The sequence below is a fragment of the Apis mellifera genome, linkage group LG10 (assembly GCF_003254395.2).
Source record: "Apis mellifera strain DH4 linkage group LG10, Amel_HAv3.1, whole genome shotgun sequence".
Taxonomy (NCBI): domain Eukaryota; kingdom Metazoa; phylum Arthropoda; class Insecta; order Hymenoptera; family Apidae; genus Apis; species Apis mellifera.
Window position 1 is genome coordinate 6,959,097 of NC_037647.1, and position 23,658 is coordinate 6,982,754.

The 23,658-nt window shown below is 39.3% G+C and overlaps 4 protein-coding genes across 8 annotated transcripts in view; 2 read left to right on the plus strand and 2 right to left on the minus strand.

The window, feature by feature from the left end:
* Window positions 1-3,717, minus strand: part of LOC726469 (lysine-specific histone demethylase 1A) — a 97,433-nt gene extending 93,716 nt beyond the window's left edge. Inside the window, exons 1-10 of the mRNA XM_016914369.2 lie at window positions 3,569-3,717; window positions 2,806-3,034; window positions 2,561-2,712; window positions 2,326-2,487; window positions 2,115-2,231; window positions 1,858-2,034; window positions 1,514-1,774; window positions 1,312-1,449; window positions 1,150-1,223; window positions 928-1,076 (exon numbers count right to left, since the gene is read on the minus strand). Coding sequence (XP_016769858.1) covers window positions 928-1,076; window positions 1,150-1,223; window positions 1,312-1,449; window positions 1,514-1,774; window positions 1,858-2,034; window positions 2,115-2,231; window positions 2,326-2,487; window positions 2,561-2,712; window positions 2,806-3,034; window positions 3,569-3,592 — 1,483 coding nt within the window. The 5' untranslated portion in view covers window positions 3,593-3,717. The remainder of the gene's footprint in view (window positions 1-927; window positions 1,077-1,149; window positions 1,224-1,311; window positions 1,450-1,513; window positions 1,775-1,857; window positions 2,035-2,114; window positions 2,232-2,325; window positions 2,488-2,560; window positions 2,713-2,805; window positions 3,035-3,568) is intronic.
* Window positions 3,718-3,963: 246 nt separating this feature from the next.
* On the plus strand, window positions 3,964-5,105 carry LOC726453 (ATP synthase subunit s, mitochondrial). Its single transcript, XM_001122185.4, has 5 exons — window positions 3,964-4,192; window positions 4,280-4,368; window positions 4,452-4,654; window positions 4,738-4,900; window positions 4,979-5,105. The coding sequence occupies exons 1-5, from the start codon at window positions 4,181-4,183 to the stop codon at window positions 5,082-5,084; spliced, it is 573 nt and encodes a 190-aa protein (XP_001122185.1). The 5' UTR covers window positions 3,964-4,180; the 3' UTR covers window positions 5,085-5,105.
* A 521-nt stretch (window positions 5,106-5,626) lies between these two features.
* Window positions 5,627-6,733, plus strand: LOC100576957 (MRN complex-interacting protein). The gene is made up of 3 exons (XM_016914220.2): window positions 5,627-5,924; window positions 6,011-6,079; window positions 6,209-6,733. The coding sequence occupies exons 1-3, from the start codon at window positions 5,874-5,876 to the stop codon at window positions 6,731-6,733; spliced, it is 645 nt and encodes a 214-aa protein (XP_016769709.1). The 5' UTR covers window positions 5,627-5,873.
* Window positions 6,734-7,345: 612 nt separating this feature from the next.
* Window positions 7,346-23,658, minus strand: part of LOC410233 (extracellular sulfatase SULF-1 homolog) — a 70,351-nt gene continuing 54,038 nt past the window's right edge. For 4 of the 5 annotated variants that reach the window (XM_016914366.2, XM_016914364.2, XM_026443208.1 and 1 more), the window contains exons 4-17: window positions 22,777-23,098; window positions 15,428-15,578; window positions 15,138-15,313; window positions 13,591-13,701; window positions 13,091-13,389; window positions 11,955-12,317; window positions 11,316-11,502; window positions 10,967-11,207; window positions 10,724-10,906; window positions 9,656-10,658; window positions 9,184-9,594; window positions 8,889-9,077; window positions 8,701-8,788; window positions 7,346-8,585 (exon numbers count right to left, since the gene is read on the minus strand). In XM_016914366.2, coding sequence (XP_016769855.2) covers window positions 8,495-8,585; window positions 8,701-8,788; window positions 8,889-9,077; window positions 9,184-9,594; window positions 9,656-10,658; window positions 10,724-10,906; window positions 10,967-11,207; window positions 11,316-11,502; window positions 11,955-12,317; window positions 13,091-13,389; window positions 13,591-13,701; window positions 15,138-15,313; window positions 15,428-15,578; window positions 22,777-23,098 — 3,815 coding nt within the window. In that variant the 3' untranslated portion in view covers window positions 7,346-8,494. The remainder of the gene's footprint in view (window positions 8,586-8,700; window positions 8,789-8,888; window positions 9,078-9,183; window positions 9,595-9,655; window positions 10,659-10,723; window positions 10,907-10,966; window positions 11,208-11,315; window positions 11,503-11,954; window positions 12,318-13,090; window positions 13,390-13,590; window positions 13,702-15,137; window positions 15,314-15,427; window positions 15,579-22,776; window positions 23,099-23,658) is intronic. The other variant, XM_006562788.3, reaches the window with a different exon arrangement.

Genomic DNA, 23,658 nt, shown 5'->3' on the forward strand with positions numbered 1-23,658 from the left:
GGAATTACAAGTAATGTCGTTAAGATAATTCGCACCGAGAGAGAGAGAGAACTCCACGATGAACCTGTCCCTTCCCTGTCTTCCTCTCCTTGTGCGATACGCGAGTATGAGTATACGCGCGGAATGGTAACACGGAATGTGTCGTACATCAAGAGGTTACGCTCAGAAGCTTCCAACAGATTTAATTGCAACGGGATAGCGATTCGAATCGCGGGATATGGGATAGCCAATTATTTCCGGAAAGCCTTGCTTCGTTTAATGTAAATACTTGAGATAATGATTGGGGAAATGGTACGGTAGACCGTTAAGTCAAGTTTGTTGGAAGTTAGGAACAGGGAGAGAATCCCTCCAACAGTGTAAAATACGAAACCGCTTGATTATCTATAGTCATATTTCTCCCCGCTTTCGTTTTTGTTAACGCATTAGCAGACTCGAGAACCGCGAACACGCTATATGATCATAGTATAATTTCACATAATGAGAACTCTGGTAACCGATCGGTTAAGGGGATACAGGGTACTATCTACACGGAATCTCGTGCTATCGACTTTCAATAAGGTTGATAAAGTCAACCGCACGGACACCGAGTGCGAGAGACTATCCGACGCCTGTAAAGGAGATGCAACCCGCGAATAATTCAACCCGTTATCTATACCATCTACTGGCTGGTTAAGCAATTTCTCGAGAACGTCGATATAATACGCGTATATACGCGTTACCGCGCCGTGCAGGGATACTCGACGAATCACGTACGAAATTAGAATGTTTTCGCGTGTCTTTAACGTATCTTTAACGTTGTACAATTGATAATAATTATGGTCAATTTAGCGGTTCGACGAATTCTAATTGCTCGCTTCTAACTGGTGAAAGTAAACAGCGGCTAACGAGGCGAAACGCTACTCGCAAGTGTTATTAAAAAAGACTGACCTGTTAGATGGCTGCCGGTAAATTCGAAGTCGTCGTCTTGGTCCCAATGTTTCAGGCTTAGGTTCGATAGCGACGTCGCGTTGGCGAACTCCAAATTTGCAAAATGCCAGTCCAATATTTGACGGTCCTTCGAAGAAAGATATACGTCACTATGAACAATAAACAAAAAATTTATATACCGATAAGAATCTTAATCTACGATGCATCGTATAAGAAACTTACCTGGGAGGAGAGGCTTCCAATTCTTGTAATTTTGCCTCGATTTCTTTCTGCTGTTCGGAAAGTTGATCCCATTCCTAAGATAAAGAATTAAAATAGCGTCTACTTGATACGGAATAAATGAATATAAAAAATGATAGGTATTAACAAGTAATTGATAACTACCTTGCATGCATTATGAAGATCGCGTAATTTTGAACGCAATACGAATTCTTGCGTTATATCACGTGTTTGTAATTTACTTTCGGTCATCTCTTTATATTGCTTATTTAACTCGACCAAACGATCCATGATTGCTATCATCTATGATGTAAGAGTTATTAGTTATTTTCTAATAATTTTAGATAAAAATAATTAAGATGCTCACCCTATGTTGATTGGTGATAAGTCGACCTTGGAGAGAGAGTACGGAACGCAGATGTGCTACTTGACGCTGTTTGACACCTTGCTCTTGTAAACGTATAACCCATTCCAATGCCTGACCCAATGAAACCGGTCGTGTATTACCACCTTGTCCAGATCCAGCACTACCCACGTAATTAAAATCTAATTGATGTGAAAGATACGAAGTTGCTTCCAATAACCGGTTAAACTCTCTCTCTACCATTTCATCTTTATCTTTTGGGACCTAATTGCGGAAAAGTATTGAAACTGCATAAGTAATTTTTTAAACATTTAATTATTACAATGTAAAAATATATTTATATTAACCGTTTGCCCATCGCTTTCGTATAAAGGACACTTTTGTCGAATTTTGTGAAGTTCCATATTAATCTGTTTACTAAGTGTTGTTACGGGATTCCCACCTAAACCCGTGACTACCATAGCCCCGAGATCGGCTATATATGAAGATTTACGAAATGTTGCAATTCGTCCACCAACGCGATCCTATAAAACATAAAAATTGGAAAAATATGTTAAGAAAATATATATATCGTTTTAATATTATAATTTTAAATAATAATTACCCGTGCTTCGAGTACAATTACTTCTAAACCAAATTGTTGCATTTGTTGAGCTGCAGCTAAACCAGCAATACCTGCTCCAATTACGATTACTTTACCTAACTTCTTCGTAGGCAATGGCTAAAATAAAAAATAAATGGTTATAATAATACTTCACGTATTATAAATAATATTTGTTTAATAAATTTGATTAAAAAATTGAATATATTATTACTTTAAGTCGTTTAAATACTCCGAAATTAATAAAACCATGTCTTTCTAAAAATGCATGAATTCGACGTGCCAATACAGTATCGCTATTATAAGGTGGTTCTATTGCTGGCAAAGCATTCTCAATTATCAATTGTTGTTTTGGATTTTCAAGCCATAATTGCAACTGAAATAAAAACATTAATGAGTTTGGATGGAAATTAATTTAATTTTTTAATTTTAAGGTTAAATCGTCATACAAGTCTGTTTCGAATGTGAAGAAAAACTTTCTGAGTCTGTGGTGGACCGCCAGAAACATCTGGGAAACAAGCAGCTTCTGTAGAAGTTAATTTATCGAATGGAAGACGACTTTGAAATGCTGCCCCTTCCAAACCATTGAGTAATTCTTTTACTAAAAATTAAATACAAATTATAATTTTAGAAAAAAATTATTATTAAAAAAAAAAAAAAGAGAAAACAACACTTTATTAAAAAAGATATTTACCATGAGGATCTTCATGATCGCTATCTTGATCGTCTTCTTCTTTTACTTCGATTCTTGGTGCTGAAGATGTGGGAACGGATTGCGATATACTTGTATCAGATTCTTTTTTTACTTCAGGAACAACTTTCTTTTCTGGCGTTACAAGACCAGGTTTAGATTTTTCCGATGTATCTGAAGCATTTTCATCCTCTAGTTGATTATATTTCTCTTCCATTTCTCTGTACTCCACCTTATATTTAATATATAAATATAAAAGAATAAAAAAATCAAGGAAATAATGTACAATTATAAATTTTTTTGTAAGAAAATCATATAGAAAATATCATATAGAAATCTATCTTAATATATAGGTTAAAAATTTCTATAAGCATTTATGACTTAAAAGTTGCATAAAATATGTCTATTTTAATATGTCTACGTAACATATTCGATTTTAATTATAAAAAGATAAACTTATGATTGATGATAAACTAAAATAAATAACAAATAATGACTCTAACCTAAACATAACCTAATCCACTTATTTGCGACAGAATATCATTTAAGATAATCATATACGAATTGTCTCTTGTACAAGAATTTGTATCATTCTGTACCATTGCGTGTAAAAAATATTAGGGGAGGAAAAACAATACGAATGTATCATAGTTAATGTATAAAACAATAAATTTATTAATCACATATATCGCACAATATCATTCTGTAAGAACATATTTTTAAAAAAATAATACCAATTCTAATGAGACAGAATAAAAAAACATACCTTCGCTCTTTTTCTTCGACTCATATTGCTGCTATTTAATAATTTCCGTATCAAACGTAACCACTGCTGTGCGTAATCACACAGGTTTGTTTTGACTCTTCAAACCGGCGGCACATACAATTATGAAATCCAGAGACTACGGTAATATAGAATAGTATCGCCTATAGAAATCCAGTACATCAGTGACATCTATATTTAATAATGTTTACTATATAACGACCGATAAAAATTTAATAGTTTAAAATTACGATTTAAAATTCTATTCAATTGTTTATGATTCAATATTTCTTGTATATAACGTAGCAAAAAAATTACTATTGGATTCAAATAAAAATTTTTTTATTATCTATTGAAAAAATTTTTTCGTCATCTATTGAAATATTTACATCCTATTGCTCAAATGTTTAGATGTTACATATAAATTCTTTTATTAGAAGTATCGAAATAAAATATTATTTCGAAAGCATTACAAGCAATTATAGCTACAACAATTTTATACTTTGTAAATAATAATGATTTCATTCTATGATTTATTTTTTATATCGCATAACCTAAGTGTATTTGATTTCCAATAATATTTTAATTATATTTTTAACAATAAAAAAAGAAACAATGACAACCTATGTAAGATCTATAAATCTATAAAACCTATAAAAAAATTTGTTCATTTGTTTTTAAATAAAACCATTACGATATATATTTTAATTTCAGATGTTGAACAGATTAACATCTGTTTTTTTTCAAACTATAAGAAGTCAAAATAGGTCTTTTTTTTATTGGGTTACTGTTATATTCAATAGGTAATTTAAACTAAAATAATACTATTTAATTTTTTGTATAAGATAAATAATAACTTTTGAACAAATGAAACTATTTTTTTAAGAGTTGATGCTGATCGTATAAAAGAAATTGGTCCAGACCGTGCTTGTGCAGAATGGCTTTTAAGAAATGGAGCATTTGTTAGATGGAAAAATTTTTCTGAACAATTAACCGATTATAATGCATTACCATCACATGGAAATTATTACATTGAAGCTATTGAAGCAAATAATGCTGGCATATGTGATGTTGGATTTCCACATTTTGGTCAATATTATAATATTTAATTTGATAAAGTGAAAAAAATTAAATATATATAATTATAATTATTCATTTAATTATTAATTTAGAGGGGTGCAAATATATAAAAGATTTAAAATTTAAAGAATGCAGATATATTAATAATGATGCTTTACCACATTTATCACTTCTTCAAGATTCATTAACTAATTTGGAAATTATAAGATGTAAAAGTATTGATGATAATGGTCTACGTGAATTGAAAATACTTAAGTATGTAGTATATATAAAAATATTAAAAAATATGTTAAAAAAGAATATGATATTATTGATTTTTTGAATTTATTTCAGAAATTTGAAACAGTTAAAAATTAAAGGATTACCAGCTGTCACAAATGATATTATTTATAAAGAACTCACTGAAGCTTTACCCAATTGTAAAATCGACATTGAATAGAGATTTATATTTTAATATTAATTAATTTATTTTTCACAAATGTTTCAAAAATATATGTGCATGATGATAAAATGTGTGATATAAGAAATAAAATATAAATAAAGTAAAAACTGATTTTTTCGATATAATCAATTATAATTCCTTATAATTTCTTATAATTCCTTATAACTTCTTATAATTTTGCAATAAAAACGCATTTGCAATAAAATATTTAAACGAAAGTGAAAATTTGAAATACGCACATTAAAACGAATCCCGAAAATAAATTTAGCAAAATCGAATCATTCACGTTCCTTCTGGGATAACTTTTTAACTTTCAATTATTCAAATTAAAACTTGAATTTCAGAGAATTTCCAATTTGAAACTAATTTTATTCAAATATTTCTTCTTTTTTAGTAGTTATAAGCAACTTTCAAAAATTGTAACTTCACATCGAACCATTACCTAACGGCGACTAGGGCGAACTAATAAATGAAAATCCAAAATCAAACTTTTTTAATTTTTATATTATAAACTTTAATTTGGATTTTTCCGTTTTTGCATAATTTTAAATGTGCATATACATAAAAATTTCTTTTATATATTATTTTATATAAAAAATAAATGAATCGGAAATAACTTTATTTCCCGCCAATTTTTGATGACGCCATATTGGCTACCCTGTCTTGTTCAGTGTCAAAGTGATTCGAAGTTTGAAAAAGTGTTTCGAACGTGTTTTACTTTAAAAAGTAATAGTTTTAATATTAAAAAGTGTTTTTCGTACTAATATTTCTATAAATTCTAACATTATGCCGCAAGAAATGAATATTTTACGCTGCTCTTCATGTAAAACATATCAAGTAATTTGATTTAATGCGTAGTTTCAAAATGCTGTTACAACGTATTATTACGTCTAATAATATAATTTGATTTCTGTTAATAATAGGTCCATATAATAAAAAAAGCGAAAAAATGGCAGTGTAAAATATGTAACTTCAAGCAGATATTTAAACAGGTTAGTTAATTTTATTTCTAACGGAAAAATTCAATCTTCAATCTCCAATATAATATATATATTATAAATATATCATGATATATTTATACAAAAAACGATAAAATAGTAGTAGATAATTATAATTTTTAGGTTTATTTTAAAGGCTCAGGAAAAGATTGTCGTGTTTTTGTTCAAAAATTAAATCTTATGAAAGAACATGAGGTTGAGAAAATTGCAAAATCTTTTGATGAATGCAATTATAATATTAATGATAATTACACGAGTACTTATCCTGAGCAACTAAAATTAAAAGTTAGTGAGAATAAGTGGGCAAAATATTTGGATTCAACCGAAGAGATTGAATCTAATATTTTCAAAGCTTCAACTAGTAAAAATATTAAGTACAATGAAAATGATAAAATTCATCTTAATCATGATGATATAATAAAATCCTCACAAAATGAATCTATAAAATCAGATAGGGATCTTTCTGATGAAAGTGATTGTACACAAAATTTTGTCAATGATAATGAAGAAGATTATGACAATTTTACACCAAAGGAAATAGATAATAGTAAAAATAATGATTTCCATAGCAAAAATATTACTGAAATTAAATGTAAAGAAAATATTTTTGATGATAATGAAGATTTTGACATTTCAATTGATTTCTAAATTCTATATATATATATACATATATATTTCTTTTTTTTTTTACTTTAAAATCTAAAAAAATTATTTTTATCATTTCTTATTTTTTAAAAAAATTGTTCATTACTTTTTTACATAAAAAAAAATAAAATATTAGTTGGAATTTGGACATTATTTTTTTATTTATTTATTTCACATGATTTAAATACATTGCTTTAACTTCAAAATCTTGAAGATATTCTCAGGACACTAACTGAGAATCTAGTACATAACACAGACATATACTTGTATAAAAAAAAATAAAATGCTAATGGAGAAGATCTAATCATACTGTACAATGATAATTATAATTAGTTCTCATTAAAAAAACAACAAATATAGTCAAAAACTTCTAAATTTATTGAAGCAAATATGTAAATGAATTTCATTTTTTTTTCTTTTTTCTTTTTTTCTTTTTTTTTTTTTCTTTTGTATATATTTATAGTAACATATACATCCATCAACATTCAATTTTTTTTTCATTATAACAGAGATTGTGGTTAGGTGTAGCAATCACAAAAGTTTTCATATTGTTTCTAATAAGACAGGAAATTGCACAAAATAAACAATGCTAAAAGTATTTTTTTTTTCTTTTTAATTATAACTCATACAGTCTTAACATTGTGTACTTTTTGATTACTTTTTGAATTATTATTATTATTATTTTTTTTTTTTTTTTTTCCTGTCCCTACTCAAACATCCTAGATAATGATGCGTGGCTAGAATGATTGTAAGATACTTTGTGGCAGTCGCAATTCATATTTTGCAATGTTATTGCATGAAGGCAATAGGAAAAAAAAAAAAAAAATAAAACGAATGAATGGCAGCTTCGATAGAACAAACGTTTTATAAACGTATATCGATATATAGAAAATTTCACAAGAGAAAGACAACAAATTTTTGGCAGGATGATTTCCCTATTGTGTTCCGTTCTTTCGTTGTGCGTTTCAGTTCGTTTCACCTCGCAAACTCGAGTTTAATTTTTTTTTTTTTCTCGTTGTGACGCGATCGAGACGAACCCTCAGATCCTTCTCTCCCCTTAGACAATTCTTTCTTCTTTATAAACCTATTCACTTCTCAAAGAAGTATCGTGTCGCTAATCCCGGACAATCGAAGATTTTTAAAATTACTCTAAATCTCGTTAGGCAAGTATATCGTTTCATTCGAATTCTTATTCGCTTTCTTGTATACAAAATGACCTAAAGAGATGAGTAGTAGTAGTAGTAATAGTAGTAGTAATAGTAGTAGTAGTAGTAGTAATAGTAAATAAATTATTATAAAAAATATCGGCTATTAAGTAAAAAAAAAGATCGTTTCCGATTGTTAATCACACGTGTACGTCATTTAATATAAGCGAAACACGTCCGATCAGTCGCGATTTAATTTTGTGAAAAATATAGCATTAGAAATATACACAGTGTGCCAGCATTGCAGAAAAAAGTTTTTCGAGACGATCCATAATCGATCTATCTATTTAGATCATTTATTTAATTAGATAATCGACATGTTTCTTCGATCCCAAACGATTTCTTTCTGCAACGCGAAACGCATCGTTTTAGAAGCGCGATTCTAATTTTTAAATGGAATCCGAACATTTTCAATTAAATATCACGTATCTTTCCTCGATTAAATATCACTAAATAAATTACATTATTAAATGCATCGCAAAATTAATATACATCTAAGGCAATGCTTTCACGCATCCTTCGACAATTTGTTCGAAAAGAAACAAACGAACCATGATAATCAGTACTGATGTCTGTGCCGACGATAATTCATCGTGTCTTGATGATGCCTAAAATTAGTTTGCCAGCTTCTGCTTCGTCTGTTCCAAACGCTGTTCGATAAAGAGAAGAAGTAAAGTAGAAAAAAATAGGATAACAAATTTTTGAATTAACTGGAATCCACGTTAATTAAGAATTACGATTAAGAGATCAAAAGAGATTACTTACTTCTGTAACTTTTTCCGTCTCTTGTTCGGCGGACTGCTAAGCTCGCTCTCGCGAATAATTTGTAACGTCGACGGTACGAACATATCCTCTGTGCGCAAAAAGGGAAATAGAATAGAGATAAATAAATAAATAGGGGTAAGTTTTCAATCCCCCAATGTTTCGCATCGCGTTTATACATGCTACCATACCGAACGTATTGGCGAATTTTCTTTTCGCGATGAATCTCTGATGCTGCTGCTGCGGCAATGCTTCCTTCGCGTTCCCAACCGTGCAATCCCTCGTCCCCTTGCACCCCTTTAAATGTTCCAATTGATCGTGAAGATAGGAACGTTCCAAAGACGTCAAAGACGAAACCCTGTTCCATTGTTCGAACGGATCTGGATGAAAAGAGATGGAATTTCGATAGCCAAGAAGCCAATTTCCCTTCGAAATTCATTTCCCCCTTCCCGGCCCACGGTGTATATAAGTGAATGAAGCACTCACCGATCCTCAGGTTATAATAAGTGACCAAACCGGTAGTGAACTCGCAGTAAAGGAAATTGTGTGTCGCGTTAATGGTGCGGATGCACGAGTACGTATTATTGTTGGCATTCATGCAAAAACAGAATGGGCCCGCACTCCACAACGGTGCTGTGCGCCAATGATCGTTATCGTGCTCGAAACAGTTCATCTTTTCGGTTAAACACTCCTTCTCCAGTTTCGCTTTCTTCCTCAGCTTCCTCTCCTTTTTCTTCAAGCGCTCCTCCTTCAATCTTCTCCTTTCCTCCCGAGCGATCTCTTTCTCGTCCTTTTTCGAGTATGTATCTGGCTCACAGTAACACTTGTGACGCGCCTCCAAAGGGCTGTTCAGCATTGGTGGTAATCGGCGATTACTACTCGCTATATCTATTATTTCTGTAACAGACGAGTTCGATTCAATAAGATATAGAGATAAATCGTACGCTGGATCACTCACCTTGTCTGCTCCTCCTATCCGGTGACTCCAAAATGGTAACGTCGATTCTGGACGGTCCGAGATTGTTGGTCCTGTTCTTCTGAATCTTTGGGAACCTCTTGTTGGAAGAAATTGTAACCGGTACGGTCACGGACGTAGTGGTCGTTGTCACAGCCGTCGACGGGAACGTAGTTCTGGAACGTGGTCCTTCGATACCGGTCGTCGTCCTGGCGAACGGTGGTGTCGTCGTTTGCGACTCCGTCGTTTCTCTGTCCGGCGTCTCTGACCCTGTGGACAACATGGTTTGCGGGTTCGTTCCCCCCACCGTATTTTCCTTGGTAAAGTCGTTCGTGACGTCTCCTAAGCCGGTGACAGTCTCCCTGTGAATCGTGGTTTCCTTCATCGTCGTCATCGTAGGAATCGTCGTGTACCTGGTTTGATGATGAGACCTGGACGTCGTGGTTTGCGCTGTTACAGTCGTCTCGATTGTCTCGCTCGCATTTACAATCGACGGCACCTCGTCGTGCACGCTGTTCGTGAAAAGGGTATTGTTCCTTCGATGATGGTGGATCTTCCTTCGCCTCTGCACCTTGTCGTCCTCCGTTTCCGTCCTGTTGCCAACAGCTACCGGCTCTTTCGCCTTTTGACGACGTGACGCTTTCTTCGGCTTAAAAGTCGACGACAACGAAGCGGTGGAAGTTGGCTCGCTCGTTGTGATCTGTGTATCTGTATCGCTACTCTCCGCGGCTGTAACGTTAAATCTAGATTTATTCTCCGTGGTGTCGATGGTGGACGCAACCCTCTCATCCGTCGTTCGATCAACGTGTTTCACCGTCGTCGAACGAACGGTCGTTACGCCAGGATTAATCGTATTCCCGTGCTCGTGTTTCTTGTGATGTCGATTCACGTGGTTTTTGGAAGGATGATGGTGCGAAGGTTTATGTGCCTCTTCCGTGCTTTTCAATCCGTCCTCCGGATCTTTCATAACGTGAGGTCGCTTGGTCATCAAGTGACGACGAATATCCTGACGAAGAACAAAGACCAGGTTATTCTTTATCGCCGCATAACGCGCATGTCCTCGATATTTACTTTCAACGTCTCCAACTGCATCCTCATTTCTCTGATTTGCTGCTCGATCTCTCGCCTCGAGTTTCTCCATTCGTTCGGATCCTGGTACACGGTTTCGGAACAATTTACTCCTCCTTGGGGAAGGACAGAACATTTCGGTGGAAAGGCTCTTCTTGGTTCACCCGACTGGCGCTCTTGGGTCGCCTGGAATAGAAATTATTCTGTGCTCGGATAACAAAATTTTTGATTGAAAATTAGAATTACCTTTAAATCGTCCAATTCCTCCTCGATGCTCTCCATTATCTTGGTCACGTGTTCAACCGTGTCCTTCTTCGTGACGCTCCTTCGTATCCTCCTGTGCCTTCTCACCACGTCCTCGACGTTCAACCGACCTTTCACCACTTTATCCAAGCTAGGATCGAAGTCGTCGATCGAGTATTCCGATTCATTCAAATTATCGAACTCGAGTTTCTCATCCTCCGACGTCTGGTTATCGAATCTATCCCTGAAAGGGCATCCATCACCGTGAAGAGTGAGAAAAAAAGAAAAACCAACTCGTCGAGTTATCTATCTCCCCGAGAGCATCGACGACTTTCTAAACCTCTTTTCGTACCTAAACATCAAGTTCACGTATTCCTTCCTCACTTCGTCCGCGAGACTGTCCAATTCCTGGAAGAAATCCTCGTCGTCCTCCTCGTCGATGGCTCGCCGATCCCGCTCACCGTCATTATATTCATCATCGTTCTCGTCTGTATCTCGGCCGGAATCTTCGCTCCCTGCTCCCGACACATCTCGTTTGCCTGTGAGAAAAATCGTAAACTATGATCCTCCTCGTTAACCTTCTTGCCGATGAAAACGATTTCGGACAAGGAAAAGTGGTGGCCAATCGATAGTTTTATCTCGATTAATTTATTATAATATATAAAATCGTAAACTATGATCCTCCTCGTTAACCTTCTTGCTGAAAACGATTTCGGACAAGGAAAAGTGGTGGCCAATCGATAGTTTTATCTCGATTCGAAAAATGTAGAGAGTATTTATCAAATTTTTCAAAATCGTTTTAGAAAAAAAGTAGAATAATGGAATAATAGAGTACAAATTGGAATTGTGATAATATGCAAAGAAAAATTAGAACGAGGATATATTAAAGAAATGGATAGACATTTTTCACGAATCAATATTGATAATAATAATATTCGCGATATTGCTAATCGAAATATTTTCCAAATAAATACATCTGGAAATATCAAACCTCGTGATTTACCTCGTCTGGCAAAGTATCTGGCTACATCCGCGTAAACGTCGGTCGGTCTTCTGTCCCTGCCAAAGCCTGGGTATCGATGCACGTAATCGTAATCGTTCGACTCCAATCTCGTGTAAACGACACCGTTCGGCGTGAAGCAGGCGCATTTCTTCGACATTCTCGGAGGAGGCGCCGCGTATTTGCACTTGTGCCTCCTCCACCTGTGCCCATCCCTCTCGCAACGCCATTTCTGCCCCGGGATGCAATTCGTCTGCACTTCCGGCCTCGAACACTCGATGGCCAATCGCTCGTGCTTGGTGGAGAAGGTCGAGTGAACAGGATGAACCCTGTTGTCCAAATGCGGATCAGAGTCTGCAAGATCAACATCATTTTTTCCATTCCTTATAATTGTTTCATTAGAAGAATATTCGTTGTCTGAATCGTAGTTAACTGATTGTATTTACACGCCGTTTTCTTACGCGATAAGAATTCCGATATAATTCTGTCCTTTCATAAAACTGGAGGAAGAAGAAGAAGAAGCTAAATAATAGAAGAAGAGAGTTTATGAGAAGAACTTGATCGGATTCGATCCCGATTTCGATCCGATAATCCTCCGATAGGATGAATAAAAATTGATTCGAGTTAATCGCTTATTAACCACAGTCGAGCAGGAACAGGAAATTCCATCCATCCATGTTTTCTTTTCTTGTCGCGAAACTGATTAAAACTTTACGCATCGAGAGAAAGATATCGATCTTAATCGTTCTCACGTAATTGTCTTTTGTCGATGATGAAAAAAGTTCGATCGAGGCGAAAGAAAACGCGAGGAAACAAGACGGAAGAAACAGTTTTTTTTTTATGGGGAATTTATCGGATGGCTACTCCCAGGTTAAATCTCGTCGTCGCCGTCGTCAATACTCTGTGTAAATCCACGGCTCGAAGTAATTTATTCATTGAAAGATCGGATCATAATGCGAAATTGCAGCTCTCCAACCAGAGAGCAACTTTATTGCCGCGAAAAGGTCAGCGCAAAATGGTACGCCTCCCTCCAGGCTAAATTGCGTCCCGGATAAGGCTTTATAACGCGCAAGAATTATTATTCGATAATAATATCGAATGAAGAAAGAGAGAGAGAGAAATATTACTCGATTCATCGATGATCGAGTCCTCGAAATCCTCGTCCTCCGATATATCTTGATCGCTTCCCGTATCGTTCTCGAAGAATCGATGCTCCGATTCGTGCTCCGTGTTGTCCGGATCGGCCGTGTTGTCCTCCTCCTCTTCCGGTGTCGCGTTCGAATGCTGTTTAACCAACGCCGTTTGATTCTGTTTCCTCGCTTCCCTCGCTTTCGATTCCGCGATCGATTCAGGTGTCTCTCGACGCCCGGAAGATTCGATCAGGAATGTATCCGGCCACTTGAACTTCGATCTTCTCCCGTGTTTGCTGCAAAAAAAAAAAAACAGAATATCTCTTGAAAATTTTACAGATTAATCGCATAAGAGACAAAAAGCAACGCTTTGTCAAATTGTGTTCGAGTTTGTTTCGACTTGTTTATTCGATTCAACGGTAATTTTCCCTTTATTGCGGAATTTAATCCTTAAATCGTGTATACACAGGGGATGAAAAATTGGCAAATATACTCACTTCTGAAAAAGTTTCTTAAAGGAACGGCCGTCCATCTGCGGGGGCGTCTCGACGCCGGCTATGTCCAGAAACGTCGGCGCCAAGTCGATGTTCAAAACTATGTCGTCTACTCTGCAACGTCATATAGATGCTTTATTGTAATCCAATATTGCAGCACAATATATCCCTACCCTAGGGCGAGCTAGCAAAGCCTCCATTCGGGATATCCCTGTATTTCGTCCTTCGCTATTCCCTATCTTTCATCATTTTTTCGTTTTATCGTATTACAGATCTTTGGTTTCTTTTTTTCTTTTTTAATATTCAATTTCAAACACGTTCACGAAACACGAGGGAAATGTACAAACTGCGATAACTTCATCCTCTTATCTTTATAATATATATATATATATATTTTTTTTTTAAAGTCTTCTTCATCGAGTCACGCTATAAGATCGTTTAGAACCGGTGAACTGAAAGCAAATGTATTTTTTCCTTTTTTTTTTTTTAACTAAAGCTACAAAAGATTAATCTACCAGTCATAATACTTGTTCTATCGAACGTAACGACATTCCATCCTCTAACATTTTAGCACGAGTATTGCAAATATATACAGGGTGTCTGTTTTATCTTAGAACAAATTTAATAATAAGAGAAAAATACGATATTGAACAATGTCAACAATTTCTTTTTAATCATATAATCTTCTTCACTGATATTTTCACCGAACAAAACTTTTCTGGAACATTCCTTCCATAACTCTTTCCTTAAAAAGATATTTCACTGCATTCAGAATGCGAACAGACACGTCAAACGCCTACGTCCCTTCGCCCCTAATTTTCGAATATTCTTCTTCGAGATTCTCTTCGACTCTTTTCCCGATTGGTGGCCGATTATTAAATCCAGAAGGGGTTGCATCGCGGAAGCAAGTCGCTCGCGTCACGTCGCGATATTAATCTAAACGATGATGCTCGTAACAGAGCTCGCGGCCGTGCCTCAATTTACACGCGAATACAGCCGGTTGGATTCACGTTCGGGCAACGGTGTGCCGTCTCGTCAATTAGCGCGCTGTCTTTTCCTCGTCCCTTCCTCCCCCCGTCGCGGAATTAGCCCGGATAATTTATCGTTTTCGAGGCCGTGTACCCGTAATTCCAGAAGGCGGCCAGGCCACTTAACGCCACTGCTCTCTATTTATTGCGGGCGAGATCTCGTCCTCGACGCCGGATATTTAAGGCCATTATAAATATACACGCGTTTAATGTAACGACGCGCGATCGAAATTATCGAGTTCTTTCTACTTTCCCTCTTTGGGAAAGCGCCATCGATTTATGAGGAGAGACCAAGCTGTCTAAGCTCGATTGACGCACGTTGGAAAAGCTGTGGAATTCGCGAAGGTTGAGGGAAGCTGACGAATCAATTTACGTGACCAGTCTCTATTCGATCGCTGTAATTTACAACTTGAACCGCGACCCGTGCTCGTTCAACTCGTCCTACTTATAACTGCCTACGAAGATACGATTCCGGAGAAACGGAATAACGGGAGAAAATGAAATAAGACGGCGCGTGCTTACATGGTGCCGGGTTCGATGCCGGGCCCCCTTATCAGGAACGGCACTCTCACGTCGAACTCGAAAGGGAAACTCTTCCCTTTGATCAGGCCAAACTGGCCGAGATGGTAGCCGTGGTCGGACGTGTAGATGATGTACGTGTTGTCCAACTCGCCCAGATCTTTCAACTCTTGGTAAATCTGTTGATCAACAAAGGAGCGATCGTTGTTAAAAAGAATAAACGGGTCCGGATTTCCTTGGCGGAAGGCAAATTAACACCGTGTTAAAACGAAGCCATGAATCATCGTACGTACCCTGTCCACGGCATCGTCCACGCTTTGCAACGTCTGAAGCCTCTTGGTCATCAGCAGATCCGTGAACTGTTTGTGAATTGGTTGCATCTTCTGCGTCACCTGCAGTATCCATTGCTTGTCGGGATTCGGCGCGTAGTCGTAGGCCGGGGTGCTACGAAACAAGCGGGGAGAAAGAAGAAAAAGATCTCTGATTTGAGATGGCGAAACAAAAAGCTTCGCGAAAGGGTCCAGTTTAAGGATCCAGTCAGCCGGATCGTCCTGTTTCTCTCGAGTTGAGTCGGTTTCTAGGTAACCAGGATCGAAACTCGCGATCGAGAAACTCTGAGAAGCGAGAGGAGGACCAGGCCAGGCCGAAATTGAATTAATCTCGCGGAGTGAGGGAACGTCCAGTGCAACGCCTAGACTCTCGAGACAGACACCGACGTATCCTCTTTCTCTCTCCTCTCCTAGCCTCTCCACCAATTACACGAGACACGAAATTATGGGTAATTGGCCCTTCACCTTCCACCACGTCCTTCAGAAACCGCTCGCTTCGCTTGATCCTTGTCTCACTTTCTGGCGGATCTTCGTACGAGATGCAAGAAAACAGGTTTATTAACACACGGCCCGGTCTTCTTACGGGATTTCATAGAGAAGAACGCGGCGATCGAAGGAAGGGAATTCGACGTGTTTTAACTTCTCCATCCAAAGCTTTCATTGCATTTCAGATTGTTTCGTTGTCGCCGTTTATGTCAAACGAAAGGAAGGATGCTCGATCGAATCGAAACGATCTCTTCCTCCAATGGATTTGGATTAATTCCCGCGAAACGAAATTGAGATCTCATCAAGGGGGGTGGGAGAGGAATAGAAGGAGGAGGCGTGCGTGTCGACGGCATGCATGGAAAACGAGCGTTTCGCGTGCCGCGCGATAGCTGTTGCTCTGCAACGCGAAATTCCGAGGAATCCCGTTTCGCTTCCGGCAAGAGCCGAGCAGATTTTCCCTTAGAAACGAGAAGAGAGAGAGAAAGAGAGAGCGTTGCCCAACGCGATCATCGCGATACCGCGAGTGCCCTCGTTGAATTAACGATCCAACAAGAAACGCTTCGGCGATAAATCCAACAAGGAGCACGCCTCCCCCTTTTCCGAACGAAATCCACGCGGAGAAAAGGGAAGGAAACGAAACAACGAGCGTACGATTCTTTAGAGAGCTTTCGGAAAAATCTAGCAACGCGGTTTTCGTGTTTCGTATATATTTAAATGAAAATACGAAATCGCGTTATTAATTTCAGCCTTTTCGTGCTTTCGCTCCGCTAAAGCTTGCTCGCTTTATGCGAATTTGAAATAAAGCTCGCAATCTGACGGCCGCTCCCGAACGAAGAATATCGTCGTCCGTCCTGCCGTAGAAACCCTTCCAACCCCCTCTCTCCCCCCTCCACGGCCCACGTTCGTGTATATTTCGTCTGGACTCCTTAATTGCGGCCTATTCTGCGTGCACCACGGCTCGCCACGGCCACTTAACTTCCCCGCGAGACACTCGACGATTATATTTGCACCCAGACACGTGCACCCCTCCCGCCTCTCTCTCTTTCCCTCCCCCCCGAAAAATCGGCGCGCGCGTTTGTCTCCATCCCGTGCATCCCTCCACGGAAAAACCGGCGCTCTCGTTGCACGCTAATCGACGCTCCTCCCTCCCTCGCGAGGGTAATTAGGGAACGATCGATTTCGCCTTTTTCTCGAAAGTAAGGAAAAATCGTTCGCTCGATTCGCCATTTGTATGACAATTGTACAATTGACTCTGTGAGCTGGTGGTTTCTTTACGTGCTTTGGAATTTTTTGAATCTTTGAATTTTTCTTTTTTTTTTTTTATTTTCTATGAAAAAGTTTATTTTAAAAAGGGATAGGATAGGATAATGGGGAAATACGGGTATCGATCCGGTGTCTCGTAACATTTCGTTGGAGGTGCATGTCGTCGCTTTCACTGAATACCATTGAATAGCTGCAACGTTTCGTTGTTTTGCATATTATTACAATGGAAGTTGGACGATCATTACGATACGTATCAGATTCATCGTCGCGTGTTTTTCAGAATCGATATTCGATACCTTCCTTTCCTCGACACGATATTCGAGAATATTGATCCCAAATATTTATCTCAACGTCCACTGTTCAATCGCCGAATTACAAATTGCTCGTTCGTTATTGCAGAAATAACTATTGTTCCCTGACTAAGACTTCTATAAAATACCTCTTTTCCTCCTCCTCCTCTTCCTCCTTCTTTACGAAAAATAATACTCGAAAGGACTCGAAGCAAGGAAAGGAGAGGAAAGGAAATAAGTACTCGTAATGGTCGGCCAAGATTTCGACTTTCTCTTTTATTCGTTGGGACGACGGTAAAGGCAAAAAGAAGGAGAAGCACGCGTCGATTTACAAAGGGTCGATTGTCGTGTTGCGAATGCGCCGGGGCTGGGCTGACTCGTACAAATAACCGAGCTGTTCTCGTTCGACCAGCCATCGCTTCGATCGACGTATATTTCACGTCGTGTGCGCTATTAACGATCTAAGACGCCATCCGATCGAAACCTATCCGTCTCTGTCCGCTCGATTCTTCCGTTTTCTCTCCTTCACCCCTCCCTCGACTCGACTCGACTCGACTCGACTCGACGCGACGCGACGCGACGCGGTCGAATAACCTCCTCCCGTGTCTTTCCGGCTCGCGATCGAACCGATACGCGAACGTGGAGAGTGTCGTCTCGCGTTTACTCACGCCTCGTTAATCAGTTCCGTCGATTCTCGACAATCGCCACATCTATTCCCCGGCTACCTCAACTCCGTCTAAAAATCGTCGTTTCCGCTACGTGAAAATGAATCGATCGACGTTGCAATTTTTTTTTGCGTATTCCAATTTTTATTCGTCAAATTTGTTTAAAATAAATCTCATCGAAGCTATTCCAGAGATCGTCGATCATCGTGTTTACCGTATTGCGAGCAAATTAATCGATGGATTGGATACGTCTACGTAATATTTAAACCCGATTTACGATGGCAAATTTCTTTCCTCCCCTCCCTCCCCGAGGAATACGGTAAGATCATCTCTTAACCGTAATTGCTGCATAAATTTCTCCCTCTAATTACTCCAACGATAAATCCCGATTATCTTGATCACCGGTGATATTAACGGGGGCCAGGCGCGTTCCGCGTGGAATTAAAAGGGAGGCCGCGGGCGGAACACACAGTCGTTGTCCCGCGACTCGATACAAGCCAAATCCCTGATAAACTCAGCCTGGTCGTAGTTGGTTTAAAAGGGCGTTGTCGAAATATTAAGCGCGCAGATAAAGCTCCTCTCTCTCCGCGCGCGGTGTAAAACAACCACGCTTCTTGAAACAACAATGGGACGTTTTAGAGCGCCTCGTCGAGATTCGGATGTAACCGTATTTAATCAGGCCGGTGAAGAACGTCACGCGTGGACCGACCACCACGTGGAAATACGTGGAAGACAAACCACCAGTTGATCCGTTCCCCTTTGATCCCCTCGATTTAAAAATCTTGTCGTTGGAATTTTTCTCCCTCTCGTCCTTTGATCGATCGATGATCTCTATCTTCTTTATCTAAGCCTCTTAAAATTATCCCCTTGTCCTTGTTTCTTCTTTCCTCTCTCTCTTTTTTTTTTCTTTTAAAATGTAGAATAATGTTTTCACCGACGAGTAAGCTTGTTAGTTGTCCAGTTTGGATTTGGATTGCATCAGGTTAAGTTCACGAAAAGTGCACACGTCACGCCGCGTGTTTAGTTCGTTTATCTTTGACCTCGTTGGAGAAGAAGTTTCGAGGATTGATTCGCTCCAAATGGATAGATGGTCCGATTATGAGCAGCTTTCTCCCTGGCGTTCGTTTCCTTCGCACACATGCTCGCCAAGATAAAACGCACGATACGCTTTATTTAATGAGCTATCATTAAATTTCAATCCATTCAATTCTCTCTCGATTTAATCAAATCCTTCTTCTTCTTCTTCTTCTTCTTCTTTTTCTTCAAGAGAAGAGATTTCCTCGGATTACGTTCAAATGGTATAAAGAGAACGCTCCGTTCCCTTTCCCTTCCTGGATCTTGCGGATAAATTGCATTTCACCCCGCGGAACGATGAAAAATCTAAATTCGCTCTTTTCGACTTCGGCAATCGAGCGGGATCGATAGCGCGGTTGTTGTTCCTACGTAGCGGTAAAACGGCCGCTTTATCAGATATTGCGTAAACCAATAACAACCTCGATAAGAACGCCGCGACAACCTCGAAAATGTAAATCTCGATCTGATAAATCGCGAAATGTCACCTGTCACGATCACGATCTCCGCGTATCTCGTATCTCGATATCGTGTCGTATCGATCGTTCGTTCCGTGTCGTTCGATTCTCGGGAAATTGAAATTGCATTGGGGAAATTGAGGCAGCGGTATTGCGTAAATAAATAAACGAACGGGAATGTAAATAATAATAATAACAATAATAATAATAACACACCCACACCGGCGAAAGGCGCGTTGAATAATCGCCACCTTCACCGATTCGGATTCGAGCCGGATGGAAAAGATTTACGATCGCGAAAATATCGAGGGATAATAACTAACACGCGGAAGTGTGTTGCCCCATGCCACCGTGGAAATAAAGCAAAAAAAAAAGAAAAAGAAAGGAGAGGATTGAACGTGCAATTTGGGTCACACGAGCGAGTGTTGGTTCGCTCGGAGGATAGAAAAAGAGAAGGAGGTTGAGATCGGGAAATTACCAGGAGTCGTAAAACCGATTTCGTATTGCCTCGTCGCTCCAATCCTTTCTCGATCGTGCGAAGGAGGGAGGAAAGGGAATGGGGGAGGAGGGGGAGGAAGAGAGAAAAAAAATATTAATTCGACCGAATGAAACGACTCGGCCAACGGCTGCTTAAGGGCACAAACATCGAGTTAAAAGCGTCGTGAAAGCGCGTAATTGCGCACGCATTAATTTCACTTCCTCCTCCTCCTCTCCTTCTCTCTTGTTCTTCTTTTTTTTTCTCCCTCTTATTCCCGCGATTGGCTTTTGAACGACAGCGACAAGAGAATGGCGTGATGCACGAGCGTGGAATTAATAAAACCACGGTATTTACCACCACGGATTAAACGAGCAACCATTTCGCCCCCGTAAACTCCTATTAGTCGACACCTATGGTGCCGAGCCCCTGTGTTTCTAATTATAATTTATATGTACGTGTCCCGGGAGAACAATATCATTTCTCGAGATAGAAGATAATAGAATTCTCAGGTGATGCGAATTTCAATCTTTGCATTTTCAATCTTTCATCGCGGGTAGTCGCGCGTTTTTTCAATACGCATTTGTTCTCCTCGTTTTTTTCAATCGCTCGAGAGCAAACTCCAAGTAGTATCGACCGTTGCGGTCGGCCGCGCGTTCTTCCTGGAAATCACTGTGGTGGATTCTCACAGTGGATCCGTTCCCCAGCAGACAACGTTCATCGTTGCCCTTTTCTCCCTCGAGAATGAGAAAGGAGGGCAACGAATATTGCAATTATCGAATAAAACATACGCGTATATACACTGTTCGCGACCCGGGTGCAATCTCGCATAGAAAGCGAAAGGATCGATCGTTGAAACTACTACTTTATCTCGCCTTGCCTCGAGATTATCCCATAGCGGTGTCGAAATAGAGGGAAGATCCTTTTAGTCGAGAATCGATCGAGTGGAATCCGGCAAATATATACTGTACACTTCGATGAGTACAATCTTTATTCCCTCCTTCCTTCCCTTCCTCCTTCAAAAGATCATCCCTCGCGTCACGCGTCTCTCTCTTTCTTTCTCTCTCCTCTTCCTTCTTCTGAATCGTATGCAGGCACGAGGGGGAGAGGGATGGGCGAGTGAAAAGGATAAGGAGAGTTTGAAAACTGGCAAAGGCGAGGAGCGAGACAAAGCAATGTGTTTTTTCACCGGTGGAGAACGGAGAGACAGGTGAATATAATACCTGCATCGTGGATGTACAATAACGGGCGTTGTCCAGAGGGGCGAGACGAGACTGCCAACAAGGGGGGGGAGGGCGGGGGGTTGCACGCGTTTTTAGTGCTTTTCATCGCGCGCACCCCCGTCTAGGGCACTCCATCACGCGACGATGACACCGTGGCTGCAGTTATCTATCCGGTTGTCTAGTCTAGAGTGCCTCGGTGTCTCTCGGTTTTTCACCTCCATCTTTGCCTCCTCTCTCTCTTTCTCTCTCTCTCTTTTTCTCTTTACAAGCCGTTAAATCGTCCACAGACTCGTTCACGAATTCGTTGTCCCTTGTCCCTTGTTTTCGTCCATTTCTTCTTCGTCGTTCCCACCAGACTGTCGGGAATATCGTCCCTCCTCCTCCTCCTATCGCGTGCAGATTCTCGTCGTTGGAACGACGTCTGAATGGCGGAGCACAGAGGTTGAGAAAACTTGGACGCCGGACGTCGAATGGTTGGCAGAAACGCGTGCACAAACTCGGCTCGTTCGGAGAAACGGCTCTTATTGTCGAGAAACGCGAGGTGTATGGCGTCTATGGCACGATTGCGTTCGTTGTTCGTTCGTCATCGTGAGTGAAAATGAAACGCGTCACGCGTGCGAAGAGATAATAATAGGGGAGGGAAAAGGAAGCGCGAGTTTTGTATACAGCGTGTTTCGTCGATTTCTTCTTTAACCCTTTGACAAATCTTGCAAGTGTCCCGAAGGATTTGGATGAGGATTTAGGGGAAACGGTATGTTGAGTGTATCGTGGTGTTCGTTCCCCTCAAGAGTTCAACACTAGCGTTCTAATAGTCCAACTCATCATCCCGTATAATCCAATAAGACAGATCGTTGAGATAGAACGTTGAGAAAGTGGGATCTTTGAGATCTCTCTTTCTCTCTCTCTCTCTATGCAGAAAATTGCAAAACATCTTCCTACATTTTCCTCGGGCAAGCGTCGAAAGGATTATTGTTATCGTGCATTTCAATGCGGTAAAGTCTTGGAACGATATTTTGGGGGGAAAGAGAAAAGGGAAAATTCCGAGAAAACATCCGTGAAAAATAAAGGGAATGCACAAGTACAACGAGAGATGAAATTTTTTCAACAAAAAATGAAATTTGTCGATTAATTTATTTTTCTTTTTCCCCCCAATAAATTCGAATTGCAAATTTCGCATCCGTCGTAATAGACAGAAGAAAGAGAAAAAAAAGAGAAAATTACGCGAGCGTTAATTGAAACGAGAGGGTTGGGGAAAGGCAAGGAGGCTTCGTAATTGGCAAATAAATTTCCCATCCTAACGAACTGACCCAGATTTACCAGCAACGCGACGGTGCAACGACGAAGATAAACGGGCAAATGACCAAGTTTCTCTCTGTACTTACTGGTGAGTGGTGACGTTGAAGAAGAGATGCGAGAATTGGGGTGCCGAATCCTCCGGGCCGTGGGGCGCCGGGAAGCTCGCGACCAGCATCACCGGCTTCCGTGCGAAATTGTGTTTACTTTGGCGTAGAAAAGTCACGCTGTCGTTCGCTATCAGGTCCGGGTAATAGTCCTTGCTGTACTCGAACCCGTGCTTTATCTTCTTCCCGTTCATGTTCACGCTGTAGTTGTAGTACCGTGAATTCATTATGAGACCTCCCCATTCCCGCCATCCGGGCGGTATGTACGATCCGTTGTACTTGTTCAGATACTTGCCGAAGTAACCTGGAACGTGTGTTCGTGATAAAGTGAATTACACTCTGCTGCGGAAAGCCGAGGCTAGGGAAGCTCGAATCGACCCCTCGATATTCCACGATTCGAACGATAGAATCGTATAAAATATCATCGATTCGATTAATTTTTATAATGGTATCGCGCAAAATTCTGAAGAGTCGAGAAGTAATCGGGTGGTATTTTTATAATTAAAAGATTGTTTACAAGAAATAATTTAATCCGTTAATTTTTATCTTGAACGTATCGATCAATAAAGAGAAAAATGAGAAATAAAAATTCTGGAAACTTTTATGAAACTGAAAAAATGTATTTGCATCCTAATACATTCGATGTAAACGATGTGAATGCCGTATGCGTCATGGAGATTTCTATGGATATTTTATGGTGAATGATGCATACAGTCGCGTCATGAATTTTTCCAAGAAATATGAAATGCGTTTCTACGTATCTGGCTTTTCTCTTCCATTCTCTCCCATTCAGTAATAATTTCGCGTTTTTATAACTGTTTTTTATATTTATCAAAAGTCAATATCCACCGTCGAGAGGAGTCC

What these genes read in the sequence shown, in the direction of transcription:
- LOC726453 (XM_001122185.4), top strand. An exon ending in GTTACTGTTATATTCAATAG is followed by an intron (nt 4,369 to 4,451) that starts GTAATTTAAACT and finishes TATTTTTTTAAG; the next exon opens with AGTTGATGCTGATCGTATAA. An exon ending in CGTGAATTGAAAATACTTAA is followed by an intron (nt 4,901 to 4,978) that starts GTATGTAGTATA and finishes AATTTATTTCAG; the next exon opens with AAATTTGAAACAGTTAAAAA.
- LOC100576957 (XM_016914220.2), top strand. Translation starts at nt 5,874, where the DNA reads ATGCCGCAAGAAATGAATATTTTACGCTGCTCTTCATGTAAAACATAT. An exon ending in CTTCATGTAAAACATATCAA is followed by an intron (nt 5,925 to 6,010) that starts GTAATTTGATTT and finishes TGTTAATAATAG; the next exon opens with GTCCATATAATAAAAAAAGC. An exon ending in TCAAGCAGATATTTAAACAG is followed by an intron (nt 6,080 to 6,208) that starts GTTAGTTAATTT and finishes TATAATTTTTAG; the next exon opens with GTTTATTTTAAAGGCTCAGG.